At 38.7% G+C, this 19,426-nt stretch overlaps 1 protein-coding gene across 1 annotated transcript; it reads left to right on the top strand.

Moving 5' to 3' along the window:
* Positions 1–1,453: 1,453 nt before the first annotated feature.
* Positions 1,454–16,113, top strand: snx21 (sorting nexin family member 21). The gene is made up of 6 exons (XM_074682250.1): positions 1,454–1,608; positions 6,607–6,926; positions 7,020–7,216; positions 7,306–7,447; positions 7,519–7,684; positions 10,155–16,113. Exons 2-6 carry the CDS (start codon positions 6,635–6,637, stop codon positions 10,627–10,629), a joined length of 1,272 nt encoding a protein of 423 aa, XP_074538351.1. The 5' UTR covers positions 1,454–1,608; positions 6,607–6,634; the 3' UTR covers positions 10,630–16,113.
* Positions 16,114–19,426: the final 3,313 nt, after the last annotated feature.

Here is a 19,426-nt window from a genome sequence, read left to right as displayed (position 1 = left end):
TTCGTAATTGGGTTGTGACCTGATTTTTCCTGCCAAGAAACAAAAATATTACAAGTTTTAAAAATTTGAAATGAAAGACTTAAATAATTATTTTTGTGGGACACTGAGGTTTCATTTGACGCTAGACACAAACTAATATTTATTTTACTAATTATATTCTCTTATGAATACTCCTTCACAAAGCTTCTGCTGTACTCTGGGATTGTATCAGGGTTATCAACAAGAAAAAGAGGTGAAAAATCATTATTTGTCAACTGACATAAAAACAAAAATATGCTTTAGAAACAGAACTAACTTAAACTTTTTTTTTGACTCAACAAAACTAACAAAAAATTGGAATTAAAGGCGAAATGTGTATTTTTTTTGTATTTTGTAAAACTTTCCGACCATTAAATGTTCAATTATCACATTAGATCAACTCATAAAAATTCAATGTCACATTTTTTTAACAAAAAAACATAAAAAATACTTAAATGAAGTTATTCTATAATATAATTTATTCCCAACACTTGAAAAAAAATCCACATTTATTTATTATTCACTTATTTATCTAAGTACTTAATATTTAATTTACTGATGAGTGTAAGCTAACTCTAGCTTGCTAAAAACTTGTTGTCTAGTTTGACTTAGATTTACAGTGATTAACTATTTGGGATGGTTTGCTTGTTTCAGCTAACATCTCATACATTAGTCAGTTATTTTGACTGTTCAAATCAAAAATATGCTCATCAATTTACCCATTTATCTTTACCTATAGTTCAAATATTTATCAGTTTGTCTAGTTTGAAATTAAATGCAGTTTACCCTTTTAAATCAGTTACATTAGTTTCTTTTTCCAAGTCAATAGAGCAAACAAATTTTTATTGTCATTCCGTTAAATTAGCTAATTTTACAGCTAGAGAAATAGCACATACATTGCACGTCATTAGCTGTCTATGTATAGATTATAAAGGTATTAATTTAGATTGTTAAATTTTGGGCCCTCCTATTAATTTGTTGACTCAAGACAGAGAATTAAATTATTTCGTTACTAAAAAAAAGTAAAGAGAAAAGTCTCAAGAAAACGACTGAACTCAACTTGCTTCAAGACTTTTACTCTTGAACAACTTGGACCAGGTGTTAGGGGTGAAATTATTTGCTTATTTTGTAAAAAAAAAAAAAAAAAAAAAAAAAAAAAAAAAAAAAAGAATAAATAAATTGACTTATTAATAAAAAATAACATTAATATAATTAATAAAAAAAGGGGGAAAAAACATTCTTTTTTTTTTTTTTTTTTTTTTTTTACAAAGCAGAAAACCCCTCTATGTTGGATTGCAAGTCTGGAGTCACCAACTGTTGATATATGCCAACACCGCCCTCCTGTGTCCCTTCGGGAGCACTGCATCACCTTCTATGGTCACTGCCCCTCTTCCGCCAGGCCCCGCCCCCTCCTGCAGGCTGCAGCAGGGATCGTCTCAGGAATCAGGGCTCAGCTCAGTCAGCTGGATCTGGACCCCGGAGTCTCCACCAGGACGGTCCAGCCTAGAGGTCCCGCCCGGAGCTTTAAAGTTGACTTCACCCCGCTGACATGGACTGAGAGGAGCGGGGACAGGTCACCTCTAACCCGGGGTGAGTCCGTGAAATAAATCAGTGACCACTAGAAACTCTGGAAAGTAACCTGTTAGCCTGCGGGCTAACTTTACAGAGCAGGAGGCTAACGGGTTAGCCGTTAGCCCCTCAGCTCCTGTCACTCAGACTCTAAACCCAGAGTGAAAGTAACAAAGTTAAAGCTACTGAACATTTAAATTTATTTTATTACTAACAGCTCAGAGGAGAGCCTGTGTTTTAACTCCACACAGCTTCATGGTGAGCTAACAGAGTTAGCCACATGCTCACAGTGGGTCTGGTGCTGATGCAGAACTGTCAAAGTAGTTTTTAAAAACTAACTGACCAGGATAATATGTGTCAGAGCACTTTTTAAACTCTTTTAAACGCGATAAAACACACGAAGGCATCAAGTTGTAGCATGTTTAGAAACAGAGAAGGGATGAAATGTGATGGATTAATGACAACAAAACAAATATCAACTATAATGTGAGAATGAAATAACAACAGATATATCGCCCTGTCTTTTTGGGAGATATTACTTCTTCATGAAGCTTCTGTAGTACCCTGGGATCTCCTCTTTAAGCTTATAATAATTTATGAAAACTATAAAAAAAACAATAAAGGTGATTTTTGTGAACTGAAACAAAAATAATAATGAGGCTTTAGAAAAATAAATATCTTTAACTTTTTTGTGATTTTACAAAACCAGGTAAACTGTACTGTAATTAAAGAGGAAATCACTTTAATTTTGGGCTTTGCTAATCTTTGTCATACACGAACTCAACATTTTGTGTATTTACCATCCGCCCAGTGGCCAAACTGAACAACACTGAATACAGTGAATACATTTATAAAAATGTTTTGATGTCAATTGTTTTTATTTCTGTCATTTTTGACTCTCACCCCTCCCCCAATGTTACAAAACAAAAAACAAAAACAAAAACAAAAACAAAAAAACCTAAAACCAAAATGAATAAAAGCTTATAAAGCAATAAAAACATTTTGAAGTAATAAAAACTAAAATTAACTAAAAAAAAACCTGCTTTAAAATGAGTTAAACAAAAAAGTGAAAACAAAATAAAAACTTATAAAAAAAAAGTTGAACTAAAACAACCCTGCCCCTTGGTTCGTCATGCCTTGAAACCTTCTTTTTCATTTTATTTTGTAATTTCTCTGCATGCAAACAGTTGAAGTTTGGAGAAGTAGATAAAACAAGGTGTAATTTTTAGGGATGGGTACCTTTCACATTTGAAACGATACGGTACAGATGCCTGGTACCTGGTAACCAATATCGCTACTCAACTGTACCGATTTTTTTAACTTTTGTGTATATTTAAACATTTAATTGATTAATAATAAAATCTAAAAGTTATCAATTTAAAATATTCATTTTTCAATATATAAACTTGCAATGCTGTGTTCATGTCCAGCATGGAAAATCGCCTACTCTTCCACTCCCTCAGAGTCACAAGGATGCGTTTAGGTATCGCAATATGGTACCTTTTGATTTTACGTGAATTGGTACGTGATGCTACGGAAGGAATTTGGACGGTACGTTTTCCAGGGGTGTATTTAGTGGTTTGGGGGCCCAAGGCAAACCCAGTCAATGGGGCCCTCCATGTCCTTGTAACTCATCTTCCTCAGAGCTAGACTGGCCTTCCCTGGGTCCACTGTCTCTTTCCCAGAATCAAGGCATGAGACAGTGCTAATCTTGTACATGCTAACTTAACACAACTAAATGCATTTCCTCAAGTTCTGTACTTTAGTTTGATTTAGAAAAAAGTGAATCCATCATTTAGTCCACTTTGTCCTGGATTTGAAATCTTTTATGGTCAATTGACAGCTTATTTGTCCCACAGTGGGGAATTTACAGAGTAACAGTAACAAACAAGGAAGTATGAAGTGAAAAACATTACAATAGGTAAATATTGAAAAAAATAATTTAGTAAAGAAAAAATATGTAAATATCAAGCACAACATAAAACTGGAAAAAAATCTACTGAAAGAGGTGATATTTACAGTTACCATACTTTTTGGTACTATTATTTTAAAGTTAATGTATTTTTATTTGACCCCCTGTCCAGTGAGTTATGTTTCCAAAAAAGAGATTTATACAATAATGTTTATCACCAACTCAAAAAGTTTGATTTAGAGAAAATGCTCCTGTTTCCTGGGCTAGATAAAGTCCTTAAAATCCTAAAAGTCTGATATGTTTATCTCAGATCTCAAAGCAACATTGGTTTTATTCCTGACTTGGTTGAAAATAAGAAAAAAATGTGAAAAAAGTGTTTTTCCCACTTTCTTCCTGAATCAAATGTTCAGATGTGTTGTAACATGGAATAGCCCATTGAATAAGAAGGGAGGGAGAGGACCCAAAACCATCACTACAGATTAAGCCTTTTGATGTATTTTGAAGCATGTGAAGTAAGATTTGGAAAAAAGAAATGCTTTCAATTGAAGAGAACTTCATAAATCAGTTTTTAAGAGATGCTTTGGGGGCCCCTGGGAATCTTGGGGCCCCAGGCAACTGCCTGTGTTTGCCGAATTGTAGCTACGCCCCTGACGTTTTCACCCGAACAGGCTCAGTTATCGTGCTTGTGAGGTTGTAAAAACACAAAGACTTGCTGCTTAGTCTGTGGACGGTTGGGTGCATAAGGGCAGTGAGGGGATCAGGGGGTAAGGGTTGAGTTAAACACTGTCCCACAGACACTGTGGACTGTATAATACATGGACTCAGCTTCTGTGACATCACCCTATTGTTTCTGATGCATAGTTTTGAAGCCTACTGTCACTGCAGTCATATTAGAAACGCTAAACCTCACCATGTTTGAGTTAGGGTGACTTAAAGATATGGCTCTTGTGTGAATGAAATTAGAGTTTAGTGCTTCAAAGTGACAGAGAATTTGTTTTTTTATAATAATTTCTCACTTTTTTTCTGGTTGTAAATGAGGCATAAAACAAAAACTGTAAAAAAGGAAAAGTTTTTTGTAGTTTTTCAGGCTTTGTTCTCCTCCTGGGAGCATTAATCACCCAGGATAACTTTATGTTCCTTTCCTAAAGTCTTCACAGTACTAGATCTAAGTCATGACCCTGGCTGATCCCTCTGCTTCGGGTTTGTCGTGAGGAAGTTCTTTGTAGTTTGAACCTCGTGTTTCAGGACGAAGGGAAGAGAAACTGCAGTTTTCTCCTGAAGAGCTGAAGATGCTGAATCACTGAGCGGGCTGTCCTCTCTCAGCTCGCTGCGTGTTGTTTTCCCGGGCTGCAGGCTGACTGAGCATCCCGCTGCATTATTGATGTGTGACATGATTTCCATTGAGAGCGGCCGCCAGCGCCACCGTAACGTGAGCCAACTGCGCTCTGTGCCATGTCTGCCGGCTCTGTTTCCGATGTGGATCTGTGTGTCTGTGGGGCCGAAACGTGACCCACTAGTGTTTCACTGACCTGGATTGTGGAGAGGAATGTCCCGTTGATCTTTATTTTTTTAGTTTTCCATACAGTGTTTGGACAAACATGGTCAGAAACTTTTGAGAATACAATTTTTTTAATGTTTTGTTTTGACCACATCCCAGAGGTTTTCAGTTTACTATCACATAAGAGAACAGAAACAGAAACTAGACACAGTTCAGATAAAACCGCTGCAATCAGAGACTGTGTTGCTCTTTAACGTGCAGGTCGTATTTTTAATCAAGCTCCTTGATTTTTTGATATTTCTACATCCTGTTGAAGATGCTGCTTTATCCTGTGAATGAAAAACACAAAACCTTCTGTATCTGCAGGATTTCACTGAAAAATGTGAAGTAGTATGATGCTGTGTTCTTTATGGTACTGCTTATGCTGCTGCTGCCATCTTGTGGCACTTGTATGCCACTACAAATAACAGCTTGGCTCAGACCTCGACCAAAGTCAGAATTTATGACTGTAGATCCTCAATTATAGGCAAAACATCCACATATTGTAGACTTCCTGCAAGAAACACATGTAAATGAACCGTATATGAAGCATATAGTGTATTTAAGCATTAACTGCTATCAGAACGCAATACGTGCTTTACCATAAATGGTGTAATGATAGCATTTATATCATTTATGCATTTTGTAAACTTTTAAATCAAGTTTCTGGTCTCTAGCTGCCCCCTGGTGGTGTGATTGTGTCCTGCAAAAACATGAAACTTACCAAATCTCTAGGATTTTTTTGTAATGTGGTGTATAATGTGATATTGTGGTGTTAAAAATCTTTGTGACTTTCACTGTTTTCTGTATAGTTCTGGCAATGCAGCTGCTGCCATCTAGTGGCACTTGGGCGCCACTACAAACAACAGTTTGGCTCAGATGTTGACAAAATCGGACATTGTTAATTTAGAGTCAGAAATTGTTGAATTTCTCAAAGAAAGTTTATGGGATGAGTCATGAGTTTGGAATATTTGGTTGAATTTTTATGAATTACAAAAATCAAATAATCGCCTTGCTAAAATGTGCTATATATGCTATGTTAGCGTGGAGGCTAAAGGCCCGCCTCCTTGCCTCAGCCAACTCAAACAAAGCGAGGTTGGGCCAAGCTTTTCCAAGATCCCCACATCGTCCAGCTTCAAAACGCTGCATAAGGAACAAATGGGTGACATCACAGAGACTATGTCCATGATTTTTACGGACTATTGGTGCATTCCATTTACATGGGATCTGGGAAGCGGGCAGTGGGAATCATGTAATCTTCAAGTTTAAAGCCAGAAGCGCTAAAATAAACAGAATATAACAGGAGCTTAATTACTGTTTACACCCAGGGCAGCCATCTTTGATTGTAAACTCAGGGGTTGTCTGGATCTGTTGACTTCCCAGTAGGAAAATCTGACCTCAGGGGGCGTTCCAGTAGAAATTTCCCACTCGGAACTCTATAATGAGCGCACCATTGCGTATTAAATTTTAGACCGGCTATTATAAAAGGTTGATGTGTGTTGGTTTCTGGATCGTTCATGAATTTTGTGACTGATAAAAACTAAAGTTCCACTCTTCTTTCATTTTACAGCCGCCCCCCCTGGAGGCCAGGTGGCGTCATGGCGTCCCGGCTCCTGGACCGCCTCAAGCGCTCGTTGTTCAAAGATGGTCAGGGGGTGGGACTGGAGCAGGAGGCAGGAAGTGTGCAGGAAGAGGAAGAGATCAAAGAGGACCGCTGGGAGGCGGAGCTGGAGGAGGAGGAGGAGTGTGTGACGGACCGGCTCGGGGGGACGCTCTGCTTTGACAGCGGAGGGGGAGGAGGAGGGGAGGACGGCGAGGGCGAAGGGTCCGGGCTGGACAGTGACTCGGACTTCCTGGGAGAGTCGATGGAGGAGGGGCTTAGCAGCACAGGTGAGATGGTTTTCTGTTTTAGCGTTAGCGTTAGCGTTAGCATATTCTTTGATCACCTTAATATGGCCAATCTTCTCTCACCTGTCTGACCAGACGCCAGTCCAGTGGGCGTGTCCCCTGTTGCCCCCTCCCCCTCCTCCTTACTGGCTCGCCAGCTTCAGGAGAGCTGGAGGAGCCTGCGAGGACTGGGAGGAGGAAGCACCTCGCCGACCGGGAGGCGTCTGACGGACAGCTTGATGTTCGAGGTCACAGACGCCAGCGTGGTGCAGGAAGGCTCGTCCAAGTATGTGGTGAGTACAGACGCCGCGGTGTAAAGTCGTCATGAGGTCAGACTGTCCGTACACAAAGAGTCATCCTGATCCCTGTGGTCTCTCCCCAGCTCTACACCATCCATGTGATCCAGTCCGGCGGCAGTGACAAGACTCCCGCCATCATCACCCGACGGTACTCTGACTTCCAGCGGCTCCATGCCACGCTGCGCCGTAACCATGGAGACCAGATGGAGCGCGTCTGTTTCCCACGTGAGTTTACTTTAAGATAAAGACATGGAGGGTTTTTTTACGGTCGATAAAAATACGGAAGTTCCCTTTAGGCAAAAAGCTGAGGAGCAACTTCACGGCGGAGACGATCGCCAAGCGGAGCCGAGCCTTTGAGCAGTACCTGTCTCACCTGTGCTCCCTCCCCGCCCTGCGGGGGGCGGTGTGTGTGCGACAGTTCTTCTACCTGAGCGACCTGCAGACGGCTCAGCTGCTCATCAGGTAACTCGACACAAACCAGACGTAGCTCACATTTTAATAACCCATAGAAAGCACATTAAGGTTATTTGAAGAGGGGCTGTTGTGCTTATGGTCTCCTCCAGTCTCTTTTCTGGCTCCTGTCTCTTTAAGAAATGATGTTAAAGTCCTTGTCCGTGTTGTTAAAGCTCTACACAGCCTTTATGCTGCAGCTCCATCAATGAGGTTCTAGAATGTTCAACAACAATGACAGAGAGCTTTCTGCCCTGATGATGTCACTACATTCCGGAACTCTCTGAGCTCTCTGATAGTTTCTAAAGGAGCAGTGTGTAGAAATTGGAACGTCTGTTCCTGAAACATCACTCAGTGGCTCTCAGCCTTTGTGGATCAAACAGGATCCTGATGTGGCGTCATTTATTCTGATCGTCATATCGATGGGTGTTTATGCTGCAGGACATGTCCCATAGCTGGAGAAACAACAGGCACAAACCTCCTTCCCTCTGATTGGTGGAGCTATGAGCAGACCTTGGTGTTTGAGACCCCGCCCCTCCAACGTGTCATGAAGCAGTTAGGAGGTCTTCATGTGACGACCTTGTGTGTTTTTATCAGTTTACGGACAGATTCAGGGGTTTGTAGAAGTTTGAGAAGTTTGTCGCTGTGAGTTCTCGGCCTCCTCTTGTTTCATAGAGATTAATCATAATTTCATTTCCTTTTTGCAAAACATTCAAAGATCCTCTTTCTGGCCTCTGTTTTTGCTTCTGGAACAGGGAGCCAACCGTCTGTTCAAACACTTCTCTGTGATTAACGGGGGCATAAAGAATTGCCACTAAAAGCGTCAAGATTTGTGTGTTATTAGTCCTTCTGTCTGTTTTAATCCAGGGGTCTGTGGCTCTCTGACTCCTCTGCAGTGGCTCCTTGTAGCTTTAAAAAAATATTATTAAAATAAAGAATAGTTATTTTTCTTCCAGAGAGTATTGATGATTAAAGACACTGACTCTAAATAAAATCCTGTGTTAACATTTAGTTGAACTAAATCTTCATCCCATCTGTCAATAAAGCCTGCCACCGCTCTACTTCACCTCCTACAACATCAACAGCCCACCAACTTTCCATGCACCTGTGGCTAACCTCAAGTTTTACAGCCCTGGGAAGATAACTACATCTACAAAAAGACTAATCTGGAAGAAAATACTGATTTTAATTCTGGATGGATTCATTTAACTGACAACCTGCTGGATTAATATACATGATTGATATGTGTTAATTTCAAAACTGTTGACAATTTTTGCAGTTTTAAATTTAAAACTTGTTCTAAATTTTTGCAAAATTTTGAAACATAATATATATATATTTTTTTTGCATATTTTCAAATACCAAAAAAATTGCATTTTTTATTTCAATTTTTGTGGATTTTTGAAATCAGATTTTTTTAAATTCTTGAAAATTTGCTCAAATTTTTTTTTTTTTTTGCAAATTTTTAATTTTTTTTTTTTTTTTTTACATTTTTTAAAATTTGTTTTTTTAATTATTTTAAATTTGTTTAAATTTTGCAAGTTTTGCAAATTTTTGAAATTTCTTTTTTGAGAACTTTGTAAATTTATTAAGAATAAATACTAAAACAACATATGCACAATTTCATAAATTCAGGAATCTTCTAGGTAGTTTCACTAGATTTAAAGTCTGTATAGACTTTTATACACTTTGATTGTCTTTATTGTGATAATGAATTAGACTTTGTGACTATGGAACACTTTAATGAGCTGAGGTGAGCTGAGGGAAAATGGCTCCAATAAAGCAAAGGTTGCAGACCCCTGGTGTTTAACCCAGGGTGTTACTGAGTTGTGGGAAGTTTTTTGCCATTCATCATTTTGTTTTTACCAGACGCTTATGAGGAAATGTGATGTTTGGAAAGAATGGATAAAAAGGTCTAGACTCCTTCATACCGCTCAGTCTGAGCCCAGTTCTCTGGATCCGGTCTATAACTGGGTCATGTAAAATCTACCTCTCCTGCCCGATTGACTGAAAATCCCATCATAAAATCCTCGTAATCCAGCCTGATTATAATTTCTGTTATTTAAAGGGCCGGTCCACGTGAGGTGTTTCTTAATCAGATTGAACTTTGATCAAATAAAGCCGAGATCACACTCAGCTTTTAGTGGTTTACTCTGAATTTAACAAACTAATAATCCATCAGCTGGACAACAAGCAGTGAAAAAGGGCGGAGTGATATCTGAGGATGAGGTAAAGATGAAATCATTCGGGTGGAGCTTTTTCAAATCTCAGCAGAGCGCCGAACGCCTCCTGCGTCACTTTCTCCAAAACAGCTGCTTGTGTTTGTTCCAGATGTTCATCTCTCTTTGGGATTTCGCTCTTTGGAAGTCTTAGCTTCATGGATTTAATCTGTGTTACTTTATGGTTTTTCTGACTAACGTCTTATAGTTTGAGTTTTTCCGTTTGGCGTGCTTCCATGTTAAGTGTGTCTTGTTTCATTGAGGGTGGGACGTCACCAGGAGGCCTTGGGTCCGCTCCTCAACGCCAAAAGACTGCAACACAAACTGGGCTGGACCACTTACTACGATAACCAGGCTCAGGCTCCGCCCCCTGCCTCCTCCCATTGGTTCTTCACCCTGGTGGGGCTGTCGTGCTGTTTCCAGGAAGTGGACCAGCTGGAGGAGGCGAGGGATCACTGCGACCTCGCCCTGCGCGTCCTCACCCCTGCCGACACGGACGATAAGCCCCTCCCACTCAGCGATAAGGAGGAGGTGTCGCAAATGGACAGGCCACACCCCCTCCTGCTGCCTCTGCTGCGCGCTGTGGTTCGGCTGTCGTGGCAGACAGGGAGGGACAAGCGGCAGTGGGAGGAGCTTCTGCAACAGATGGAGGAGCAGTGGGCGGGGCTTGACAATCAGCCATCGGTTAAGGAGTATCTGGTCAAACACACCCTGGAGGAGGGCGAGGGGGAGGGTTAGCACCACACACACACACACACACACCACACACACACACACGGACTGCTGAGAACAATCGCTAAAAACAGAAAAATTTCAAAATAAAAGTCCTCGAATTAATGAGAAAATATCTGCTCATCTTTAAATGTCACTCATGGTGCAGCAGATAACGGCGTATTTCAAAAGAACTGTTAAAAAGGTGACGCAGGAATGAAGTTTGGCACTAAAACCCTATCAGGACCAATTTTTGAGAGAAAGACATCAGACACTTTAAAGTTCGAGATGGCGGCCATTTTTCAAGATGGCCACCATGGCCAACATTTGTTCCAGTGCTCATGATGTCAACAGTTTAAAGGTGATGCAGGCACAAAATAAGATGCTCTCCAAGGACACCTTTTAGGAAATGACATTAGACACTTAAAATTTAAGATGGCGGCCATCTTGAAAAAGGGCTGCCATTTCTGTGGAACTCTTATGGAACTCAAATTTAAATAGCTGAAATGGTGATGCAAGGCATAAATTTTGCACAGATACTCTCCAAGGGCCACTTTTTTGTAAAAAGATGTTGAACACTTGAAACTTCAATATGTCAGCCATCTTGAAAAATGGCCGCCATCTTAAGCTAATGCTCATTCTTACTTATAAGGGCCAGTTATCTTAATGAATTAAACTGTGATGCAGAGGTTAATTTTAGCACGGCTCCTTTTAAGGAAAGACATCAGACACTTGAAAGTTCAAGATGGCTGCCATTTTTCAAGATGGCCACCATGGCCAACATTTCTATCAAATGATTCAGGCGCAAAATTTGGCACAGATACTCTTTAAGGAAAAGTTTTTTGAAAAAAGACAATAGGCACTCTCAAATTCAAGACGGCAGCCATCTTGAAAAATGACCATTTCTGTAAAACGCCAAATTTAAAAAGTTCAAATGGCAAAGCAAGGTGTACATTTTGCACAGATACTCCCCAAGGGCCACTATTTTGAAAAATACATTAAACACTTAAAAGCTCAAGAAGGCAGCCATCTTGAAAAATGGCCACTGTCTCAAGCAAATGCTCGTTATTACTAATAGATGCCAGTTTTTTTAATATTCCAACTGGTGATTTAAGGGTTGATTTTAGCACGGCCCCTTTTGAGAAAATTGACATTACACACTTGGAAGATGGCGGCCATTTTTTTTTAAGATGGCCACTATAGCCATTCTTTCTATCCAGTGGTAATAACTTTGACAGTTTAAAGGTGATGCAGGCATGAAATTTGGCACAGATACTCTCTGAGGGCCATTTTTTAAAAAGACATTAGACACTTTGAAATTCAAGATGGCGGCCATCTTGAAAAATTGCCACAATGTCTGTAAATCGTGAAATTTAGATAGTTCAAATGGTGAAGCAAGGTGTTAATTTTGCGCAGATACTCTCCAAGGGCCATTTAAAAAAAAAAAAGATGTTAAACACTTGAAAGTCCAAGATGGCGGCCATCTTGAAAAATGGCCTCCGTCTCAAGCAAATGCTCGTTACTAATTACTAATAAATGCCAGTTTTTTCAATAATCCAAATGGTGATTCAGGGGTTAATTTTAGCAAGGCCCCGTTTACACACTTGGAAGTTCAAGATGGCGGCCATTTTTCAAGATGGCCACCATGGCCAACATTTCTATTGTATACTTATAAGGTCAACAGTTCAAAGGTGATGTAGGCGTGAAATTTGCACAGATATTCTCTAAGGAAAACTTTTTTGAAAAAAGACGTTTGACACTTTAGAAATTTAAGATGGCGGCCATCTTGGAAAATGGGCTCTATGTCTTTTGAACACCAATAACTTTAATAGGTCAAATAGTGATGTAAGGCTTAAATATGGCACATATACTCTCTTAGGCCCCACTTTTTAGAAGAAAAAAACAGAGACTTGAAAGTTCAAGATGGCGGCCATTTTAAAAAATGGATGCCATTTGTATTGAATGCTCATAAAGTCAATCGTTCAAGTGGTAGTGCAAGGCTCAGATTTGGCAGGGATTCTCCTTCAGGACCCCTTTTTGGAAAAAAGCTGTTAGACATTTAAATTTACGATACTTTCCTTTTTAAAGATGGCCGCCATTTCAGTCACCACTTAATCAATCTTAATTTACATAGCGTCAAATCATAACAAACATTATTTCATAACACTTTCCAAAAGCATCACCAGGTTTTGACCTGACTTAAGTAACATTTTATTTTACTAACAGAGCCCCAACATCAAAACAAGAGAAGTCTGGAGAAAGACCGAAAAAATTAGCATTCGCTAGAAATGGCCACCAGCTTGAAAAATGGCAGCCATCTTGAATTTTCTGTGTCTAATGTAATTTTTTCAAACAGTGGCCCTTAGAAAGTATCTCATCCAAATTTGAAGCTTTCACCACCTTTGGACCATTGAAACAATGGACAATCAGCCGTATTGAAAAATGGCGGCTAACCTGAATCTACGAGTGTGTAATGTACATTTTCAGAGGAGCGGCCCTTAGAGGGTTTCTGTGTCTAACTTCATGCTTGCTCTCAGCTCTCTGCTTCCTGCACAAAACAACTGATAATCTCAGCAATAATCAACTCACACACCAGACAATCAGACGCAAACACGACGCACGGACACATCACAATCAGCCTTTGAGGCGCTTTGAGCGAGCGTTTAAACACTTCCTGATACAGCTGCCGTCACTTCATGGACTTCTTACTTTGAGATTAACGTAGATTTAAGGGATTTTATTGCACTTTTTGAATCATAGGGATGTGGATGTTTCTGTGATGCCAGTATGAAATTCTGCGCTGTTTGAAAGGCATTCGACTGTTTGACGTCAACAATCAGTTCGTTTATACATTCAAGGGAAAGTCTGCTGCTTCTCTCACATACCTGTGTGTTTTACCTGGATATGGTTACTATGGAGTCATGTGGTATTAATAGGTTCAATGACCCTGAGTGGATGATGGATGAAATAAGAGAAAGGACTTCAGTTACATCAACGAGAAAAATGTTTTCAACACCAGCGCCCAAACGTTGGTATTTATCCTGATGAAACCTCCACTTCCTGTAATGTAGTTTCCTAAAAACCCAGATTATCCTAAACCCAGCAAAGGGATGGATTAAGACGAGATTACAGGGAAGAAAACGTTACCGTTGGTTACAAAACAACAACACAAGAGCTTGAATTGTGAAAAGTGACATTGTAGCAGTTTAATTTACAAAATATAAAGACGATAAATTCCCACAAGAGATAAAAAAAACACCACCAATGAAATAAAAAAATCAAATAATTCACTGATGATTAAAACTCCAAGGAGTTAAGTTTCGATTTCGTTTATAAAACCATAACAAGATGAAAAAGTTCAAAATCCATGATATTAAATCTCTAAAACTAAGACTAAATCTAAATTAGCTGCTAAAATTAACACTCTTTTGTAGATAAAAAGATGTTTTTAATTAGATAGGTACTTAAATCAAAGCAGCTGTGACTGTGACGATTTTGGCCCCCCCTGTGGTCAAAGTATGTAGTAACTTTTAGACCTCAAATAAAGAGAGAGAAATGACAGATGATGCACAGATTGACTGGAGGAAACTTACCGTCACCGCTCAGATCTTTAAAAAAAACATCTTTAAGGTGGAAATTTGCTGAGACTTTGCACAAACTAACAGACGTTTATTTTCAGCCTTATGACATTAAACTTCACAGCTGCTCTGCTCCCTCCTTCACGCTCGTACTGTTTCATATGTTAGCGTTAAACTCGTCCCCTCTGTAGCTCTGTGGACCTGCAGCCTTACAAGCATCACCGTCTCTAAACGAGTAATGTGAAACTTTAACGGGCTCCAAACACCAGAACATGAAACGTTACAAACCTCATGTTTCCCTCATGTGCAAACCACTCACTGTGTATAAAGATGGACGACACTCCTTCATGTCCTTCCACTGCACCAAGGTGAAGCCAAAACATCCTCCATGGAAGTTTGATTCCTTTGTTACATTTCCTCCCACCTTTACTTGTCCGCTCTGATGATGAGGTGAACTCAGAGCTGGAAGAGGTCTTCTGTTTTCCTCAGAGTTCGACCTTCAAGATCGAAACTCTGAGATTAAAACTGGGATTAAAGGTGGAGCTCTGAGATTAAAGGGTGACATTCTAAGATTTAAGGAGGAATTCTGAAATTTAAGAACGGATCTTTAAGATTAAAAAGTGTAATTCTAAGATTGAAGGCAGAATTCCTAAATTAAAGGTGGAATTTAAAAATTTAAACTCAAAAATGTGAATAAAGGCAAAATTCTGAGATTTAAGAACAGATCTTTGAAATTTAAGGTGGAATTCTCAGACTAAAGGTTGGCATTCTAGAATCAACGATGGAATTCTGTGATTCAAGTGCAAAATTCTGAGATTAAAGGTGGAATTCTATGATTTAAATGGGGAACTTAGATAGTAAAGGTGGAATTATGAGATTTAAGTTAGAATTTGAAGCTCAAGAGTGGAATTCTGAAATTAAAGGGTATAATTCTGTGATTTAAGGAGGAGTTCAGAAAGAAAAGATCTTTAAGATTGAAAGTGGAATTCTTATATTTAATAATGAAATTCTCAGATTAAAGGCAGAACTCTGAAATTTAAGGTGGAGTTCGTGATTGAAGGGCTAAATTCTGAGATCTAACGTGAAACTTTGTGATTTAGTTATCAAACTTTGAGATTAAAGGTGGAATGCTGTGATAATAAGTGGTATTCATGATCGAAATGAGAATTCTGTGATGTAAGGTCAAAATTCTGTGATTTAAGGCGGAATTCTTAAAATTGAAGAACAGATATTTGAGATTAAAGGTGGAATTTTCAGACTAAAGGGTGGAATGCTAAAATCAAAGATGGAATTCTGTGATTAAATGTGGGAACTTTGAGATTTAAGGTGGAATTCTGAGATTAAAGGGTTAAATTCTTAGATTAAAGGCAAAATGTTGAGACCATATGTTTCCTTAGAGGAGCCAGTTTACTACCTATACTTCAGCCAGTCACCAGGGGGAGCTCTAAACATTTTGGCTTCACTTTTTAAGTGTTTTCACATCATCCATCTTTTACACCATGTGTGTGTAAAACTCAAACCACGTGTGATAACGAATGTTTGCTCATGTGGGATCTATCAGGTGTTCGTTAAGGGCATCGGCTGTTTTTGCACAAACCTCTGAGGCCTGTGTTTGTTCTTTAGTGGAAAAATAAGAAGTAAAGAAAATAAAGCCTTTCACTGTAAATATTGGTGTTAATGGGTTTTATACGTCGCCTCTCGAGGTGCAGACCTGACCCTAAAGCTCAAACATCTGATGAAACACAAGAGTCTTTTATATTTTAGTGTTTTTTTTTTTCTTTTTGTTTTAAAAATGGTTTATTTCTTGATGTTTTGCTGCATTTCCTCTGAAAACAGACTGGACTGTGTGAGCGGAGGTGCAGCTGTCTGTTTTATCAGAGTGTTTGACGGACTGTAGAGGTGCTTCATGGAGCTATATGCAAGTTTATTTTACAGAATAAATATTTTACAAACTCTGAATTCATCTTTTCTTATTTCTCGGTTTCTGAATGAAATGTGTTCACGTTGCTAATGAGGAGCTTTATCAGTCAGCGTTCATGTCCGCTCTCCAGAGGTGAAACAAAGACAGGGAGCAGGAAGGAAAAAGAAAGAAAAAGAAAGAAAAAATAAAGTCAGAGAGAGCTAAAAGTGTTTCTCCAGCGCTCTGACTGGACTCTGCTTCATCGATCCCTCTCCTTCAGGTTTCTCTTCACAGCGCTCTACCTTTGCTCTCCTTCCAACAGAGAACCTGACATTTTCTTTTGTTTCTATTTTCTCCACGGATGAGTCAACCTGGACAGATCAGGACTCCACAGCTCCTCCTCCTCCTCCTCCTCCTCCTCCTGTCCTCACTCCGTCTCTGCAAACATGAAACCAGCCCAGAATAACTCCTCCACCTTCACACCTTCGTTCATCCACCTTCAGACCAGAAGCTAACGCTAACTGAAAGCTAAAGACTTAAAACACCCGACTTACATAAGAAAACCTGAGCAGGAACTTTCTGGGTTAATCTCCCTCCTGAAAAGTTCCCTGTCTCAGGGTTTAAGATTTTTTTGGGGGCGGAGCCTGCAAATCGAATAACTCCTTAATCAACTGTTAATGTAAAAGTGTTTCCAGTGAGTGGTCCGGTACGGATCAGTACAGTTTGACACGGATCCGATCGGTAAAGCCTGATCCTGGCGTGTGAGCTGGATGATGATAGCTGCGTCATCTACGTAATAGCATGACGTCATAGCAGCGCGACACAGTGTACCCCGCTAATTAATCCAACGAAGAAGAAAACACGACAGTAATCAAAGAGCAACAGGAGCAAAATCCAGCAATCCGTCTTCTTCTCTGACTCCAGTGTCTCTAGCTTCTGGGGTTGGATCAGTATGTCTGGCACTCCAACAGAAGGGTACAAAAATGTGGTACGGTACAGTACGGTACGGTACGGTACAGGTCTGACAGTTTTGGTCAAAGGAATCGCCACAAAATGCGTACCGCACTTAATTGCTTGGTAGAAACTGGGCTCAACACGACTTTCCTGACCCACAGGACAAACTTGCTGAATTTTCTTCCCATACTTTAGACGCCAACACGACTTTTGAGTCATTAAATTTGTCTGTTGTGGTTGTAGCAACAGGTAAAAAGCAACCCAGGAGTCAACAAATAAGCAAAATGTGTCAGAATTAGTTCAAAACCTGGTCTGCAGCGCGCATTCAGGGCATTGATATGTTTTTTTTTTGTTTGTTTGTTTGTTTTTTTAACAGCTATCGGCTATGGAGTAGTGACAGTGCCAAATTACAAAAATAAATAGATAAAAGAAGAAAATAAATAAATATATTAATAAATAAATAACATAAGAATCTATAAAAGAAAAAAAAAGATAAAGTATATAATAATCTACAAGAGAATAATTTAAAAAATGAATCAATAAATAAATTATGTTAGGATCTATAAACGAATTGAAAAATGAATTAATAAATAAATTTTTTATTTTATGGCTTTATTCTTTGATTAATATCACTTCATATAGCTTCTTTCTTTCTTTCTTTCTTTCTTTCTTAATTCATTTACTTATTCATTTATTTGGCACTTATCTATTTATATTTTTGATTTTTCTTTATATTTCTGTTTTTATTAGCCTTTTCTTTCGTGGATTCTTATATATTTTTTTATTCATCTATTTATTATTTCATAAGTTCTTATATAATTTATTTATTCATTTATTTATTCTTTTAATTCTTTTATAGATTCTTATATAATTTAATTATTCATTTATTTATTCATTTATTCTTTTATAGATTCTTGTATAATTTATTTATTCATTTATTTATTCTTTTAATTCTTTTATAGATTCTTATATAATTTATTTATTTATTTATTTATTCTTTAAAGATTCTTATATAATTTATTAATTAATTTATTTATTTATTCTTCAATAGATTCTTATTTAATTAATTAATTAATTTATTCATTTATTTATTCATTTATTCTCTTATAGATTCTTATATAATTCATCAATTTATTTATTTATTCTTTAATAGATTCTTATTTAATTTATTTATTTATTAATTTATTTTTTCATAGATTGTTATATAATTTATTTATTCATTTATTTATTCTTTTATAGATTTATTTTTGTAATTTGGCACTCTCACTACTCCATAATCGGTCATTTCTTGAGCTCCTTCACCCGGATAAGTTAAAAAAAACCTGAAATTCAAGCTAGTTTTTTTTTGTCTCATCTTAGCGTTAATTGTCTAATTAGACTTATTTTGAGCCAAATTCACCTGAATAGTCCAGAAAAATGTCTCATCTTAAGTTATTAAATTTAATAAAAGAAAATCTGCCAATGGAGTAACAAAAAGTACTTGTTTTGTTTCATGTATTAAGACTTTTTTTTTTTTTAAATGTGACCAAAAAAAAAAAAAAAATCCTATTTGCAGATTTTTTTTGCTATTTAAACTATCTATGGCGTTATTTTTAGTTTTTTTTATTAATCTTGAAACACAACGTACACCCTTGCCTAGATTCCTGTTTTTGCAGTGTGGGCTGTAATGCCACATGCTGACCAGCAGAGGGCGCCCTGCTTCAGCTCATGTTGAGGTGATGACGCAGTTTTCTCTCAGATTCCTCAGACCGGCAGCAGTGGAGTGAAACGTTTGAGCGCAGCTTGATGAAAATCAGATCTCTGAGCAGTTTCTCTCCGCTCAGACGAACTCTGAACCTGTGAATCACTCTGCAGAACGTTCTGGAAGCAGACTCCGCGTCAGCCCAGGTGATTTCACTCTCCCCTGTTCCTGCTGCTCGTCTCGCAGCACAGGTGACGTGTGTCAGCTGTAAATAAGTCCCATCATCCTCCACAAAACATCACCATGGCGACAAGGCCAAGAGCTGAGACACCAGCCGCTGTAGAGACACCAGTTGCTATGGCGACGGTCGCAGAAGGGGGGGACTGGAGAGCCAACATGGCCGACATGTGGAGAGGAGTTACCGCCTCAAAAGGCTGTCAGTCAGGGATCAGAGGAGGAACGCAACACCTTCACCAGAGCTGTGACTGAACGGAGACGTGTCGGAGATAAAAACGTCAAAAATCAATCCACAGCGGCGAGAACAGAGCATGATGGGACAGAACAGAGCATGATGGGAAAGAACAGAGCATGATGGGACAGAACAGAGTGCTACTGAAAGATCAAGGCTGAGAAAGATCACAGAGTAACAAACTGAGAAAACCTGACCAACAGGTGACAGGCTTTGATAAAGAGGAGCAGGAAGTCTTACAC

This window comes from Halichoeres trimaculatus, unplaced genomic scaffold (assembly GCF_033239565.1).
Source record: "Halichoeres trimaculatus isolate MK-OKI-2021-1 unplaced genomic scaffold, fHalTri1.1 fHalTri1_scaffold_11, whole genome shotgun sequence".
NCBI lineage: Eukaryota > Metazoa > Chordata > Actinopteri > Labriformes > Labridae > Halichoeres > Halichoeres trimaculatus.
Note: the sequence above shows the minus strand (reverse complement) of the source record. Positions and strands in the feature narration are given on the sequence as shown.

What these genes read in the sequence shown, in the direction of transcription:
- snx21 (XM_074682250.1), top strand. Translation starts at nt 6,635, where the DNA reads ATGGCGTCCCGGCTCCTGGACCGCCTCAAGCGCTCGTTGTTCAAAGAT. An exon ending in AAGGCTCGTCCAAGTATGTG is followed by an intron (nt 7,217 to 7,305) that starts GTGAGTACAGAC and finishes GTCTCTCCCCAG; the next exon opens with CTCTACACCATCCATGTGAT. An exon ending in GGAGCGCGTCTGTTTCCCAC is followed by an intron (nt 7,448 to 7,518) that starts GTGAGTTTACTT and finishes AGTTCCCTTTAG; the next exon opens with GCAAAAAGCTGAGGAGCAAC.